The 15,918-nt window shown below is 44.3% G+C and overlaps 1 protein-coding gene across 1 annotated transcript in view; it reads right to left on the bottom strand.

Annotated features, from left to right (window-relative positions):
- Positions 1-5,200: 5,200 nt before the first annotated feature.
- The window catches only part of COMMD1 (copper metabolism domain containing 1), a 59,646-nt gene continuing 48,928 nt past the window's right edge, over positions 5,201-15,918 (bottom strand). Inside the window, exon 3 of the mRNA XM_056487852.1 lies at positions 5,201-5,337. Within this exon, the coding sequence (XP_056343827.1) occupies positions 5,230-5,337 (108 nt within the window). The 3' untranslated portion in view covers positions 5,201-5,229. The remainder of the gene's footprint in view (positions 5,338-15,918) is intronic.

The following is a 15,918-nucleotide window of genomic DNA, read 5'->3' as shown; positions in this document are numbered from 1 at the left end:
TCAGCCAGGGCTGCCAACTGGCCAGAAAACTCAGGAAATGAGAGTTGTTTCCCAGGCCCCTCTCAGAAACACTATGAATTTGGGTTTTGTGCTGTGATTGCTGTTTTCCTCCCATCCACTCCTGTAAAATGTCACTCCTCGAGGGTCTGAGGCACTTGCTGGCATCCAAAAATGCCATTTATGCAATTACCTGTTTTTATGTATTCTCCAATACCATCCCATTACAAGAGCTAATGGCTGAGTGCTGGAGTTCCAGTGCTGCTGGCCACTAAGGGAATTAAAATGCAAGTGCCAAGTCACCTGTGTGCAGAGAAAATAATAAACAGGAAAACATCTTTGGGGAAATCTCTCTTGCACCTCCTTGCTGGCAGATGCCCTCTGACAGCTCCGCATTTCAGGGACCTCCCGTTGCTGCAATAACCCTGCAAAATGCCCCAGGGTCAAACCCCCCAGCTGGGCTCTCCACCCCTGACATGCCTTCAAACCTGTTTTCCTGCAAATTCTTGCACTGCAAGATCTGCCTTGCTACCACTGAAGGGAAGGAGGAACGGCAAAGCATTTGGGGGCTTGAGCTTGGGGTTTGTCAGTCCAATCACATCTGGAGGGAAGCTCCACAGCACCACCCACAATTTTGTGCTTGGACAACAAGCTCAGGTATTATCCCAAAAATAACACTTCCCAAGTGGCACTGGCAGTTCAGAGTTGAGTCTGCAGCTGCATCCCTTTTGTCACCTTTCCATGGGAGGTGACACACTGTGTCCTCTGGGACTTCTGTGGCCCTGGGGAATCACCCACGGGATTCACGCTGCTGGGAAAAGGCACCTTTGGTCTTGTGAGTCCTTTTTGAGGAGAGGGGGCCTCTTCCACAGCTTTGACAAAGATTTGCCAAACCAGTGTGACCTGGATGGGAGGAAACAGCTGGATTTTGGTGCACTGAGGGGAGGAAGCACTGACGGTAATGGCTGCAGGTCCCCCTGTATTGGCACCTTTACCCCCTGGCACACCAAGGGAGACCCAGGTGGGCAGCTCTAACCTTCACACTGGATTAAATGACACCCTGAGCCACACTGCCCTGGGATTTGGGAATAATCTTTGAGGAGGATTTTAACAGGCCCAGGTTCAAGGCAAGGAGCCCTCGCCTGTTTTTCCAGTCTTAAGCCACATGAAACACAACACATTAAAAAGTCATCAGTGGCTGCTGCTACTGGACCACTGCATTCCCCTTCTTCAAAAGGTTCCCTCAGTCCCCAGCACTGACGACCTCTTCATAAATATTTGGAATGAATGAATAAACTGTGGAAACTCCCCAGAAGGAGAAAAAAACATTTATGTGAGCAATCTATGGCCATATGAGCCTTGGCGTAAAACTTTGCAGATACTCATGCACCTACAGTCAGCAAATACCTAAATCAGGAAATCTCCCCAGAAAAATGGTGAAAAATTTGTTTTATCAACAGGTAGCAAGAATTGACACACAGAAAAGAAAATCTCTCAACATATCAACCAGTTTATTAAGAAGTCCAAGCACAGTAAGATGTGATTATCGGCTCCTGCGAAATCCTTCCCATTGTGTGAAACACAATGAGAGCACAAACACTATTATTTACACTTGCCAAAAGGGTCTGTAAGAAAGAAGTATTTTTTTAAAAATATGTAAAATAAAATGAGACTATGCAACCTGAATAATTGGAAAGTAAATCAACACCAACATAAAATACATATATCACCATCTGCTGCTTTCCATGGCCCAAAACATTATGAAATACAATATTTGCTTGGCTTAGATTTAGAAAAATGTGGTGTGCCTAAGCCATTTTTTTTTTTTTTTAAATACAAATATACTAGAAGAACACTTTAAAACCTTAGCAGTTCTGGGCAAATACAGACCAAGGAAAAAGAAAATTGCACCAAGAGTTATGGTCTCACCAAGCAGAGAGTAAGTGCCCAGCCCAGCCCTGCCCTGCCCTGCCCTGCCACCACGGGGCAAACACCCAGATCCTGATGGGAACCAAGCTTGGCCCAGCCCCAGGGCAGCCCCTGCACGGGGTCTGTGTCTGTCAGCAGAGCAGTGAGCAGGTACCACTGCAGGAGCAGCTTCCTAAGCCAAGGACACTGGGGCATGGCAGGAGCTGGGTCCCAGCTCCTTCCCTGGCTGCCTTGGAGGACTGGGCAGGAAAGCCTCCCTCCTTCAGCCCTTCCCACTGCTTCTCCCTCCCTCTCCCCCTCTGGCTGTGCTGGGCTGCTCGTTCCCTTGCTGTGAAGTGACATTGCGAAGGAAGGAGGAAGAGGAGGAGGTGACGGCCCTGGTGCCACACTGCTGGCCTGGCTTAGCACATGGACACAGGAGCTGGGGCCATGGCAGGAACCACAGTGGTCTCCAAAGCTGGATAAGGCCCCAGTGGCCAACAGGGCTGTGCTGGGATTTCTGCTCAGCTGGATCCATGCAGGATTCCAGCAGCCACGCGTGGCCCCAGCCATTGCAGGAGTTGCTTCTCCATGCATTCAGGGTGAGTCTGCTTTACATTTCTGGGGGAAGATTTGTGAAATCTCTCCTGAACAGGAGCCTTCATTTGCCAGCACCACAGAGATATTTAGCAGGACCACATGGGTGCTTGTGCCTTTCACTCAAGGAAGCAAAGCAGAGTGGCACTGGAGGCCTTGTCCCTTCCAAGTTCAGCCAGAGGTGACCAATGGGCTCAGAACACCGTAGGGCAGGGGCAGATGGATGCACACACACAGAAACCACCTCAGCAGGAAGGCACAGCCCTGCCAAGGAGCAAACCTGTCCTCGTGTCCCAGCAGCAGCTGAGGATTACAGCACTGGGAAGCACAGAACCCCCTTCCCTGCCACATCAAACTTGGTGAAGCAGGACTAATTCTGCTGCCCAGTGACTACCAAGGACTGAGCAGTGTGCTCCTCAACACACTAAAGAGCTTTTTCTGCTTTTTTTTGTTTTGCACAGCAGTTTAGAAAGATCCACCCAGAAGGAAATGAAGACTGTTGGGTATCTAAGGGAGGGACAATTAGGAGAGAGACAAGCACCCACCCATAAAAACATACCCCTTCAGACCTCAACTAAGAGAGTATCCAATTATTTCTTAAATGTCCCCTAGACTTTTTGCCTCAGTCTCCTTGCCTTGTTAGCCATTCCACATATTTATTATTCTTTGCATGAAATAATACTTCCTGACATCTGTTCCCAGTTTGTTTCTTTTTAATTTCCATTTATAGCACATTTTCCTATCCTCTGACCATGTTAAAATAAAACAATAAGTATGTTTGACATGGTGCAAGTTACTTAAGATCATGATCCTTCCCTGACCTTGATTTTTTTTTTAAAATATGTCCTAAAACACAGAAAACACTTGAATGAACTAAGTTGAAAAAGGCAAGAGAAGGCTCAGAGAATCACAAAGCACTCATTTCACAGCAGCCAGTGGCTCAGGGAGCAGCACGAGGAGCAGTTTGTGGTTACAGCCCAGTCCTCTGGATCAGCTGAAGGCATTTGGGGAAACAGAGGTGCTTGGGGCTCCATGAAACCAGAAGGCAGAACCAGGAGGTTGTAAGAGGAAAGGCAGCAGTGGGACAGGCACAGCAAAGGAAATGTTAATTCCCTGTGCAGTGGCACAAATTGGCTTGAGGGATGTTTCCCCTTCTGACCAGGCAGATGGGGAAAGGTGCCCTTCCCTTGCTCTGAAGAGATTTTGTGTCCAAGTGCAATTTGGCAACTCCACAAGCAATAAATTCTCAAGGAGAAGTGATGAGGAGTGCTTTAGTTATGGCACAAGAACATTTCATGTTGTCATCTCTATATTGGTACCAGCCCTCAATGTAATTTTAGCTCAGGAGGAGGTTGCTTATGAAGAGAATATAAAATGGCAAGAAGCAATGTAGCCTCCAACCAAATGTGTGTACACACCTTCCAGTCAAGTGACAGAGCAAGCCAGGAGCCAGGATTGTCACCTTTTTATGGACCACCAGGCAGCTCTCCTGCAAGGAGAGCCTTCCATCCTGCTCTGTACAAGTGCTGGCCTGCTCAGGCTCCTCCAGTTCCTGCTGAACCAGTTCAGAGTGGTGGGACATCCTGCTGTGACCAGGCTGGCAAGGTCACAGCCCTGGAGGGAAACACACGGAACTGGGAACTGGAAACCCTCCTGGGAGCCTCTCAGTGCAGGGCAGCAGCTGCTCTGCAGCTGGGTGCTCCAGCACAGATAGGGCACTGCGTGGCCAGGAGCCATCCAGGCAGTGCAGCCCCTGTGCCCCTGACCTGCCTCTGGCAGACTGCTTCACTCACACAAGAGAGTGCTGAGTGCCAAGGGCATTCTCTGTCACCCACATTTCAAGCTGAGTGGGTACACACTTAAAAACCTTGGGTTCCAGCTGAGACTTTCTCAGGTCAAACCAAACCATGACAAACAGGTCTAGGAGCAGCCAAGTTCATCTGTGCTCTGACAAAGCACTGGCCCCTCAAACTCACTGTGCAGCTCTGTGCAGGGCTGCACCACTACAGCCACAGGGTGCTGAGGGTGGATGGTCTTTGGGGAAGCAAATCAAGTGGCTTTGAAGGATCGCCAGCAAATAGCTGGATCAGGCTCTCTGGGCATGCTCCTTTTGGAAAACCAGCACATCCCATTGCCCAGGAGATGCTCCTCTGATTGTCCCCTGGCTCCTGCAGCCAGGCTGGTCACCCCTTGGGAGCCACTGAACCCCTGGCAGCATGGGGCTCACAGGTACAGAAAGGTGTGGTTGTGCCTCTGCTCCCTGAGCTCCCTGCACTCCATCTGCTTTCATGGGCTTCAAGCAGACAGAGCCCACTGAGGTGGATTTGTCCTATAAAGTCCATGGTTTGGAAGCATAAACATGAGCCCCCTAATCTGCCTGTTTCTTCTGCTCATTTCTCCTCTGCCACAACTGGCCAATTTACCTCTGCTGTTCACCCAGCCCAGCATCCATGGCAGCTGGAAGACTCCAGAAGTGACAGAGGGGAAAAAGAGAAAAGCTGTACTACACTCAAGGCCTGATTATGCAAAGCTTTGTGCAAACAGTGCTGCTGCTGCCTTGGAAAACAGGTTGGGAGGAGGGGATGAGAAAGCTTCACAGTGTGATTTAGCCCATTCTTGGGGTTATAATCTGGATTTAACCAGCACCACCTATTTTATTTGCTGAAATAGGAATTACGAAAAGGTACCAAGGGTAATTATTTTGTAAGTTGCAATCTCTTTATTTGATTAAGTAGTCTGAGTCAACAAAGTCATACTCTCCTCTATTTCTGACAGTTTCTTCAGCATCTGGCTCACCTTGGCCTCATCAAACTCCAGGCAGAGAAACTCTGATTCCTACAAAAGAAGAGAGAACAATATTTGAGAAAAACAATTATGTTTGATCCCTGTGCACAAAGAAAGGTTTGGTGAGGAATTTGACAGCTTAACTCCATTTGGCAATGGACTTCCTTGCATTTTCCTGTCTGATTAGGAGTGCTCATTTGTATCAGTGATAAAAATCCAGGCAGGATCTGTCCAAGGCAGATGTGTTTGCAGGAGACTGCCTAAGAAAGTGCAAACAAAAACCTGGAATATCTCTCACAGCATTCCTTGATTAGGAAGGAATGGAAAAGTCAGATCTCAAGCAATCCATGAGTTAACCCCTGAGGTTCTGAGGAGCACCATGCAGAAGACAGACCACAGACCCTTGCTGAGTTAACCATTCTCCAGGGATATGGGCAGACCTGGACCTACCCTGAGCAACTGCTGCAAACTGGCACTGCAAAGCCAATCCCTCTTCAGCTCCTGCTGAATCTCCCCAGTTTTAGCATCCTTGTGTTTCCAGACCTGACTAGAAACGTCCAGAGCAGGCTTTCACAGAACAGCAACTACAGGAGGAGTAGCTTTTCTCACCACCCCAAAATAATGCCAGGATCTGTAACACATTTCGAGTCTCATTTCACAGACAAGATGTGACAAGAGCTCTCTGTAACCTGACCTCTCATTGCTCCATGTGTGTTCCAGCCACAGGCAGGTTTCTGTCCTGACCTTTGGGGAAGGAGTGGCAGTGCCATGCAATGCAGGGACCTGATCCTCCTGGGGATGACCTCCAAGGCCAAGCTCCTGTTGACATCTCAGGCTTTCCAGCCACAACTCTGCACCCCGAGTCATGTGAGCCCATCCACAGATTTAATCAGACCAGTGCTGCCCATGCAGCCTTTGAGATCTGCTAAAGCTGATTTCATGGCTTAATCACACGGGGAATGTGAGTGGACAGGAGATAGAAGTGCCTGCTTCTGGGGGAGATGATTTTGCCTGAGCCTAAGTCATAAGGAGGACTCTTTTTTGTTCCCCTCCTCAGGTTTTGTAAGTCAAAAGGAATGTAAGTTGATCAAAACAAAACTCTTTGATTACACAAAACTCTCTGATTACACAAAGACACTGCCACTTCATATAAGTGTAAGTGCACTCACAAAACATTCTTTTAGCTACAAAGCAGCTAAAACTCTCCCACTGGGCTTGATGGTATCTGCTTACCCACTCTCACGTGGACCAACCTAAAACCTGGCCCAAGAGGGCTGTAAATCACGCTGCTCAGAACTGAGCTTTAGTTTTAATGCTTTCTTAGTTTATCTCCCCCATGAAAAATGGAACAAAAAATAAGATGGAGACGTGAAATACAGAAATCCTTATTTCTGTAAGGATCTGTAAGGATACCACAAATGTGCTATCCCTGCTCATCCTCAGCAGTTAACAAGGCATCTCTTCTGATCCTTCCTACAGCTAAAAATAATTCAGCCCCCTTGGAGTTAAGCAAAACTGAAATCAGCCACAGACTCCAAGTCCTGAAGCCCAGCACTGCTGCTGCCCAGGCTGGAATCCGGGGTTCAGAGCTGGATGCCCTTGGAAGGTGTGGGAATGGCCACCCATCTCCTGCAGCCGCCTTGGTTCTGTCCCTACACACTTTCCCACCCCTCCTCCCCTTTCACCCCTGAGCCTGGGCTATAAAAAGGAGCTGCAAAACAAAACATCCAAGAAACACAAACTGCCCCCAGCCTTGAATCAGGTTTTCTAGGAGCTGCAACAACAGAGTGCTGCAAAAATATTTATATGAGAGTCTAAGAGAAGCACGACTTTTTCTGTCTCAGTGACTATACTTAAAAACCCCATGTATTTTTAGAAAACCAACCCTTACAAACTAAAAACTTAAAAAAAAAAATACAATTGTTCTCTTTTGCATCAGTTTGGCCAGCTACTTAAAATGCCTTCTAGCAACTTTGATACACATCATATTTTTAAGTTTTAGCCACTACGTTGGAACAGCAGAAAGAAACCCCTCAGAATTTGCATTTCATTTTATTCATATTCATTTCCCCTTGATTTGGAGGCCTCCTACGACAATATTCAGCATTTCAAAGCCACCAGCCAAGGCGCCAGACACACTCTTAGAAGTCTCAACTCGATGCGGTGCTTGTAAGATCATTAGCGGTTCTTTGTAAAGGAATTATCCCAGCTTGAATTACCAGGAAAGCGCTCTTCAGCGGGTGCAAAAGCATCGGCTCCGGATGCCTGTGTGCAAACACAGCCAAGTGCTCCTGGACTTGTTTGCACCCACGCAGCTGCTCCCTGGAGCAGTGGGAGTATTGGAGGGGTTTGGGTCTGATCCTTTCGGGGCAGTGCAGCCACGTGCTCTGCAGAGCCTGCGAGTCCATGCACTGCTCTGGAAGAGATTTCATCCTCTTCTGTTCTTTTCGGTTTTGCCTTAGAGTAGGATGTTCTAAAGATTTAGCATCCCCTATATGTAAAAATCCAATCTGTAATGTCACCAAAACTTGCCTTCAAAACAGCCTGGTACCTTCCATTGGGATTAAGAACCCACACTGATTTTCAGCCTCCCCATTTTTTTGTCAACAGAGACAAGAAAGAAGTCAGAATTCCAACAGAAGTTATTAACAAAAGTAGGAGAGTTCAGAAGTGCTGCCTGTTTGGACATTTTGGGCTTGGCTCTGATTAAACCAGAGATGTTTTAGCACAGATAAATATCTGACTGTTCCCATTACTGTAAATTAGGCTGCAAACACAGAAGCTGGTGGGGGATAAATAAAACAAGGAGCTGCTCTCCAAGAGAAGACTCGAGCCAGCACACAGCAAAGGTGCCCTGGAATTCACAGCACATCAGCTCCCCCACCAACACCACGGGCAGAAATAAATGTCATTTTGACTCCAAGGCATTAATTACACACAAAAAATAAAATACTCATTTCAGAATAAATCCACTGCTAATATTTTTTTTTGTGCCCAATTTTGCAAACAAATGTTAAGAGATTGCTTCTCTGGAGTAAAAGAAAACACATGCATGGGCTTAGGTATAACCTGCTGCTGCCAAAAAGTCTGATTTACCTGGTAATGTCAACTCTCCCACTTGCTCCAAATGTGCTAATTCCATGTAAGCACTGTTCTAATAAAACACCTGCAGGGACTATCCTGTAAATATTATCCCAAGTCACAGGTGTAATTGTATCTCAGCAGGAAAATAAATCACAGAATCATAGCATGGTTTGGGTTGGAAGGAACCTTATAGCTCATCCTGGGGCATCCTCCACTAGACCAGATTGCTCCAAACCTCCTCTAACCTGGCTTTGAGCATTTCCAGGGATGGGGCATCCATGACTTCTCTGGGCAACCTGTGCCTCACCACACTCACAGTCAAGAATTTTTTCCCAATATTTATTCTAAATCGACTCTCTTTCAGCCTAAAACCAATCCCCTGTCCTGCCACTACATGTCTGTGTCCAAAGTCCCTCTCCAGCTCTCTTGGAGCCCGCTGGAAGGGGCTCTAAGGTCTCTCCAGAGCCTTTTCCATGCTGAACAACCCAAACAGGTGCTCCAGCCCTGGCACATCTTCATCACTCTCCTTTGGACTCATTCCAGGGGGTCCATGAGGATTACTGGTCAGTAATGGACAACTATGAGCCTCCACCCTCATGGCTCAGCACCAGAGCAGGTTCTGCCTGAGCCAGTACCTGCTTACAGGCCTGCATGGTATAGAAATGCAAAGCTTGATTGGAAAAAAAAAAAAAAAAAGAAAAAGGGAAAAAAAAAAAAGGGTGGCGGGGGCAGGGGGGGAAGGATTAGAAGAAAAAAATCCAGCTTTTTTGCCCTCTCCAATACCAAAAAAGGCAAGAGAAAAGAAATTAAACACCACACCCCCCCGCCCCCCAAAATCTCCAGAAATTCAAAATGGAAATGAGACACTTTTTAACAGTGCAAGGACATATTCTCCTTGCAAAAGGCACATCCAGAAGTAATTTTTGCAATCATGCTGCCAAGCTCTATCACAGAAGCCTTCCTTCACTGCAGACTATTCTTACTCATTACTGTGGGAATTTGGTATTATGTGGCAGAAAATAAACCCTGATAAATCCAGCCCTGCACTATAAACTTGCTTCCAAACCTTTCTGTGGGTGGCCTCTCCCTGACACCTGGTGCACACCATTCCCAGGTGACTCCCCAGGGCTGCCTGGGTCAGAAGGACCTGTCCTATGTGCAGAGCTCTCTCCCATCCCCTCTTCCATGCAAACATCTGCTGCAGGAATGTCACAATACACAACATCCATCTTGCATGAATGGTCCAAAAACAAGAAAAACCTTGGATTTTAGCTTATATTTCCTTCTTCAAAAATCACAGTAATAGGACATTAAACTGGGTAGTTCCACAGGGTGGAAATATTTCATGTCAGATGTTTATGAGAGCAATTTATTTTTGCCATTTAGATTCTCGGCAGGAACATCTGATAAATGGTAAAAAGAAAATAAAACCACAAAAAAGTTGCCACAAACCAATGCAGAATGACAAAAATGTGAGAAGCTGCATCGATTCTTCTATCACATTGTATCAATCATGATCCCACTGCAAACTTCTGGAGTTATTTTTATATTTATTAATATTCTGCAAGATATACTGGGGCATATGATGACAGCAAAATCTAGATAATTCCACAAAAATCCATTGATTTCATACTCCCACATTTCTGGCAATACTAAGTTCATTATTTTTAATTCAATTCAGAGCTATTTTTGCTACGTATCTATAATCATGTTCTTCAAAAACTTTAATGTAAAATGCAATTCATTTCCATAATAATGTATAAAATAAAGCACAAATATTTGTAACTGCGAGTGCCTTTTGACTCTCCATTATTCTGGTATTACACAAACCAGGAACCTCTTAAGCAAATTATTATTACATCTCCTTAAAAAAAAAAGTTACCTTGACTGCAGATTTTTTAATACTTTTAATGTAACATCAAGCCTGTAATATCACAGATTAAGCAGATTAAGGATTACAAAAAATGGAACTATTCCAGAGGATGAAAGTAGGTCCCTGATACTGCACAGCAAATATAATGTCATTCCTTTTACATTATCAGCCTCCTGAAAATAGTCTACCTGATATTTTATATCCTACATGAAAAATGAGCATTTATGGATGCAGCTTTAACCTGCTGCTCCCTGTGCCTTTTGGAGGTGCAGCTTTCTTTTCAGGAAGTGTTGAAGAAAAACAAAGCCAAACCATAATTTAATCAGTATAACTAATTGGAAGGGAGCATACTCTGTAGCTTTATACATTTCCCATTAAAGAGCTAACAAGAATAACATTATTCTTAATAATTAACAACAAAAAGGGACCATACTTTTATGAAAGCCTCTTCCTACATGGCTCTGCTGTTTTCAGACTGGTGATATTAACTTTCATTGGTTTCTGTAAACCTTCCAATTTCTGCCTTTTTGATTTTTTAACAAAATCGCATTGATTTGCACCTGTTTCTGATTCTGACACACATTCCCCATATCCCACCCCGTGTGCCCCTGCACAGACTCACTGCTCCAGGGGCTTCCTATCCACTGTTCCACTCAAAACCTTCTACCACGGTGTGCACACACAGAGGCTGGCCATGAGCAAGTGGTGGGTGTCCAGCACAGCTTTGGCATTAGTGATCCCTGATTTCTGCTCACCAGTGACAGGGCACTCAGTGCTGACACCTCTCATCCACTGTGGATGTCTCTCAGCCCAGACCTCACTGATTAGAGGAGGCAAACATTCCAATGCTGAGGGCAGTTCCCTAAGGTCAGGAAGGAAAGCTTATAAAAGCCACAGTTCTGCTGGTACCAACACATTGCAGAAAAAATGACCTGTTTATGCTGACAAAATGCAGATTTCATTCTCATTTATGGATGACTCTTTGCAAGGTTATGCCTGTGATTTTTTGTGTGGCCTTACCTGATCGATTGCTGTTTGCTAAGCCTTCTCACCTGGTTCCTCCAACACCCTTTCACAACTCTGCAGCTACCTGAGACTCAGGCTACCCCACTGCTGCAGTCACAGGAGCTTCACAGAATAGAAAACCTTTTATGGCTCTCCCTCACTGAAGAGTGTGGATGTTTGACCCTATATAATGCTGCATCTCCACTCTGCAACACGCTCAGTTTAGGCTAAATCCTCTTGGAATTGAGCTGTTGGACAAAAACTCTGCCTTGAGGTGTTCAGAATATCCTAAATTTTTAAGGCAACTCTTGCAGTAACCTTGAGCTTACTATTTACAAGGTTTGGTTTATTCCTCAAAAAATCCCCCCAGTTCAGAACTTCTTATAAAAAAAAAGACAGAGGGTATATAAGGAGAAACCTCCAAGGTATTTTCTCCCCTCATAGTCTTGATCTTGGATATGGGCAAAGCAGTTTGGGGAAGGATCCAGCCTGGCATGGGAAATACTGACCATGTAAACTGGTCTCAGCTGAAGGCCACTAAGTACAGGGCTGGGTAATCCCAGGCAAAGGCACTGCCAGAACTTCTGAGATAGGAATGGAATTGAGACAAGGGAACAGAAAGTGCTGTGATCCAACTCCTGGTGCAGGAATGAAAAGTGAAACCTCTTTGTATCTGAACTGTTTCTAAAAAATAATGCAAAAGCACACACTCCCTCTGACTCCCTCTCTGCCCCTACAGACATTGTTCTGTCAAAGAAAGCACAAGACTGTTTCCATTTGAATTCCAGCATCTTTGAAAGCAAAGCTGAGCTCTAGCTCTTTCAAACCCTAAAACAGTGAGTGTAGAATGTTTAATCTTTAACAGCATCATTTTTCCTCTGCTGCTTCACTGGCTTGAGATAAATAGGTGTAATGGCATGCCAAATAAATCACTTAACCTGCTTAGGCTAATGACACTGTCTTGGGGACTCTGGTATGCAGCTCTAGCTGGGTCTTGAGCCAGCTGCTATTTAAACAAAGGTGTAAACAGAGCTAAAATCATAAACTAAAAAATGCATGAAGAGGTTTCAAAAAGAAAAAAAAAAATAAAGACAGTAATACCTGCAAGCTTCACCACACTGTACATGGAAGCATATAAAGCCAGCATAAAAAATTAAATTACCTTTGTATCACTGTGAGATTTGAAACAAAACATGTATTAAAAAACTAAAAAACCCCCCAAAAACCTATTTATAACTATATAAGAATATAAATAGGTGTAGTTTATATAGTTACAGATATTACATAGAAAACTATATAAAAACTATTTAAAAACTCCATTTCAGGCAGGGCATCAGGATCTCTCACAAGGGTACCAGTGATGAGAAAGCTCCATCATCACTTATTCAAGCCCTGCCTGCTGTGTCAGCTCTTCACCAACAGTCTCTCAGTGGAACCACTGCAAGGTGAGGTGCTCTCCTCTCAAAGTCCTCTGCAGGGGACCTTAGAGGGTAAATGCCTTTCCTCACTTATCATCTGCATTTTTCTACCTTGTTTGACAGCTGTCCTCATTGTCCTGCACTGTGCTTTGTTTGGTTGGTGTTTTTAAGACTGCTCATGGAGCTGAAATATCACTTTACAACTTTTCCCAAACATGTTTCATCTCCCAAAACCTAGGCAAGCCTTTGTTTTTTCTATCTTGTAGCACTTAATAGCAGTGTGAAATTAGTCTAAGAAAAAGAGTCCTTACTGATGCATCTTATGCTTTTACACTAAATCCAGCTTTTCTAGTGAGAATATTCTTTAGATCTGGAATTAATTTTCATTACATTTTAATTTATAACCTAACATGGGAATCATTCAGCATGACAAAAAAATTTAAATCAAACATCACTCATTATCATACCCCCCAAACTTTCTCAGAATTTAAGTTCAACAACTTTATGTTACTATTTATCATTTTCTTAAATGTTTTGGGAAGTACCCTCTCACAGCATCAAACCCTCCCTGACACTGGGGCATGTTTTTGCAATAGGGTATCACCAAGACCATGCACTTGGTTAACTCCTAAGGAACACAGGGAAATTTCTGTGCTTTTGAAGTAACTTTTTATTCAATCAAATCAGTGTCAAACACATTCCTCTCTGTTACTGCAATAAACAATACCAGGAAAACAGGAATGAACTCCAGGAATAAGAATTGCTTTTATACCAAACCAATCAACACAGTTAAAGTAAGCTGCATTTAGAAATAATCCCACAGTTAAAGAATGCACTAAAAACCTGAGCAGAGAATTCCTGACCTTTAGGAGGCTGTGTGACTTGGGATTCTGGCATATTCTGGCTGAGAGTACTACTGGCTTGCAGGCTGAATAATTTGGTTAGCAGCACCAAAAAAGATTGCTCTTGCTCCCCCACAGCTCTTTCATGTTTATGTGTTACATAAATGACTCAGGAATCCATTAATGTCCTGCCTAAAAGTATTACACCAAATAGAAAAGCTGAGTAGAAAGGAATATCCTCTTCCAAGCCAAGCCATTCTATGGTTCTGTAACCCTAAAACAGTTTATCTCCCATGAGAGCAGACAATGCTGGCTCCTGTTGATGGCAAAGGCCAGAGGATCTTGGCTTTTCCACTCCAATCAGTCTTGCAGTCAAGGCCATAACTGGTTTTCTCAGAGAACAGATCAAAGATTAGAATTACTCTGAAACAGCATTTTGGAGTAGGATGTGTTTTAAACCCTCTTTTCTGCTCCTTTCTGAACTCTGCACATTTGCCCTGTGGCCTGAAAGGCACCTGGATTGCCTGAAACAAGAGCACATGAGGGGTAAGCAGGTCCTGTTGCTGAACTAAAAGTATAAAGCTGTTTATTTTGGTTGATGGAAGTTTTGCAAGTGGTGAGTCAAGGCCACACAAATCACCTGCTGACTTATGTCTCTTAATGGCCAAGAGGTAATGCCCTGAAAAAGCCTCACTTCAAAAAGTCCCTATATTCTTCACCTAAGCTCTGAGATCAGCATGACCCAGCTACAGTAAATATGTTTTGTGCCTACAAATGGCATTTTTCAGAACTAATTTTTGAAGGGCAGCTGTTTGAGCCCTTTTCTCTTGGCTGTGTTCACAGCAAGCAGCAATGCCAGGCATCCATTTGCTCCAGGGCATTTTACCATCAGAGAAAGGAGAGCACAAGGCTGGCACAACAGACAGGCACACACACACCAGCAGCATCCTCATCTCCTCCCAGAAACATTAACCCTCTGTCCCTGCCACACTGATCCCACACATCTGGAATTACAGGCAAATACACCTTTAAATGGAGGGTGAAAAGAACTGCTTATCTAAAAATACATGAACAGGGTACCAAAGGCTTGAAAATATGTCTGCAGTCAAGCATGCTTTCAGCTGGTGTTTCCTTCTTAAAATATTTAACAAGACAAAGCAGTCAGACCAAACAGGCTTTTTATTTTTGCTGCTTTTATGGCATTTCTCCATAACCTTTCTGATGATCTGAAAATAGAACTTATCAGGACAAAAGAATCTACTCAGAGTTATGTGACCACTGCAAACACGTCTCCTCAGTGGGACCAAAATAACTGTATTTGTTTCTTTTCTGTAATTTGAGTGTGTGAACTTACAAGGGGGCAAAAAAGCCAAATTGGGAAAAAAAAACAAACCCTGCTCTAAATAAATTTTGGTATTTTTTCCTTGTTACTTTTAGAATGCAAACTGCTGTCTTTCAATTCACAGAAAAGGGGGCAGCCAGGTGTTCAGAGTCCAGCCTGGTTTGCAGCCCCTCCAACACTGCTGCTCTTGCTGTTCCAAAGTCTGGGGACAGGCATCACACCCAGATTTATCAGCAAAGCAGCAGCTCCTGCTCAGTGTGGTGCAAAGTCTGCTGAAGACACTGAGAATCTCTGCACTGACCCCAGTGACCTTCGACCAAATGCACAGAAATATCAGCACTATGTGCCAGCAGGGAGACACCAGAGGAATACAGCTCTCTTCTGAAAATAAAAGCTCCAGATTTGCATTTTTCTTTGCCCTTTTTTTTTTTTTTTTTTTTAAACCACAGAGTATGTCCTTGGTAATATTTACTGCATAATACGTAACTCCTTTTTCTTTTTTTCAGCCTCTTTTCTTGTGTAAGGTGAAAAGCAAAGGCTCACAGTGAAAGCTGAAGCTGGAGATGCAACCCTGAAGAGATGAGCGTGGGAGGACATTTCAGAATTCTGAGCAGAATCCCACTGAAGCCAAGGGACTGCCCACTCTGCCCACACAGCTCTCCTTGCCTCAGTTAAAATTACAACTTTGTTTTATTCAATCTGTGATTTCACAATTCATGCTAGAAATGAATGTGGGCAATAGAATACCAGCTCTGCACTAGAGTCAACACCACACCTGGATTAATCTGTTTAAAGGTCTCATCAGGACAGATCAGGACACCAGCTCTCAATATGATCCCCAAACCAGCTTGGCCCCAAGGACTGCTTTAAGGTGGGAACTTCATAGTCCTCTTGAAAGGTATCATGTAGAACTGTCTTTTTTCCAGAAAGATAAAAGGTTTGAAGAGAAGTTATCTAATTTTGGTTGACCTCCAGTTCTCTATTCAAGGGCAAGTGGTACTGAACTAGAAATAATTTCCATAACTGAATTGCAGAGCAGTCATTTAACAATTAATAAGCAATCCACTC

This window comes from Oenanthe melanoleuca, chromosome 3 (genome assembly GCF_029582105.1).
Source record: "Oenanthe melanoleuca isolate GR-GAL-2019-014 chromosome 3, OMel1.0, whole genome shotgun sequence".
NCBI lineage: Eukaryota > Metazoa > Chordata > Aves > Passeriformes > Muscicapidae > Oenanthe > Oenanthe melanoleuca.
Note: the sequence above shows the minus strand (reverse complement) of the source record. Positions and strands in the feature narration are given on the sequence as shown.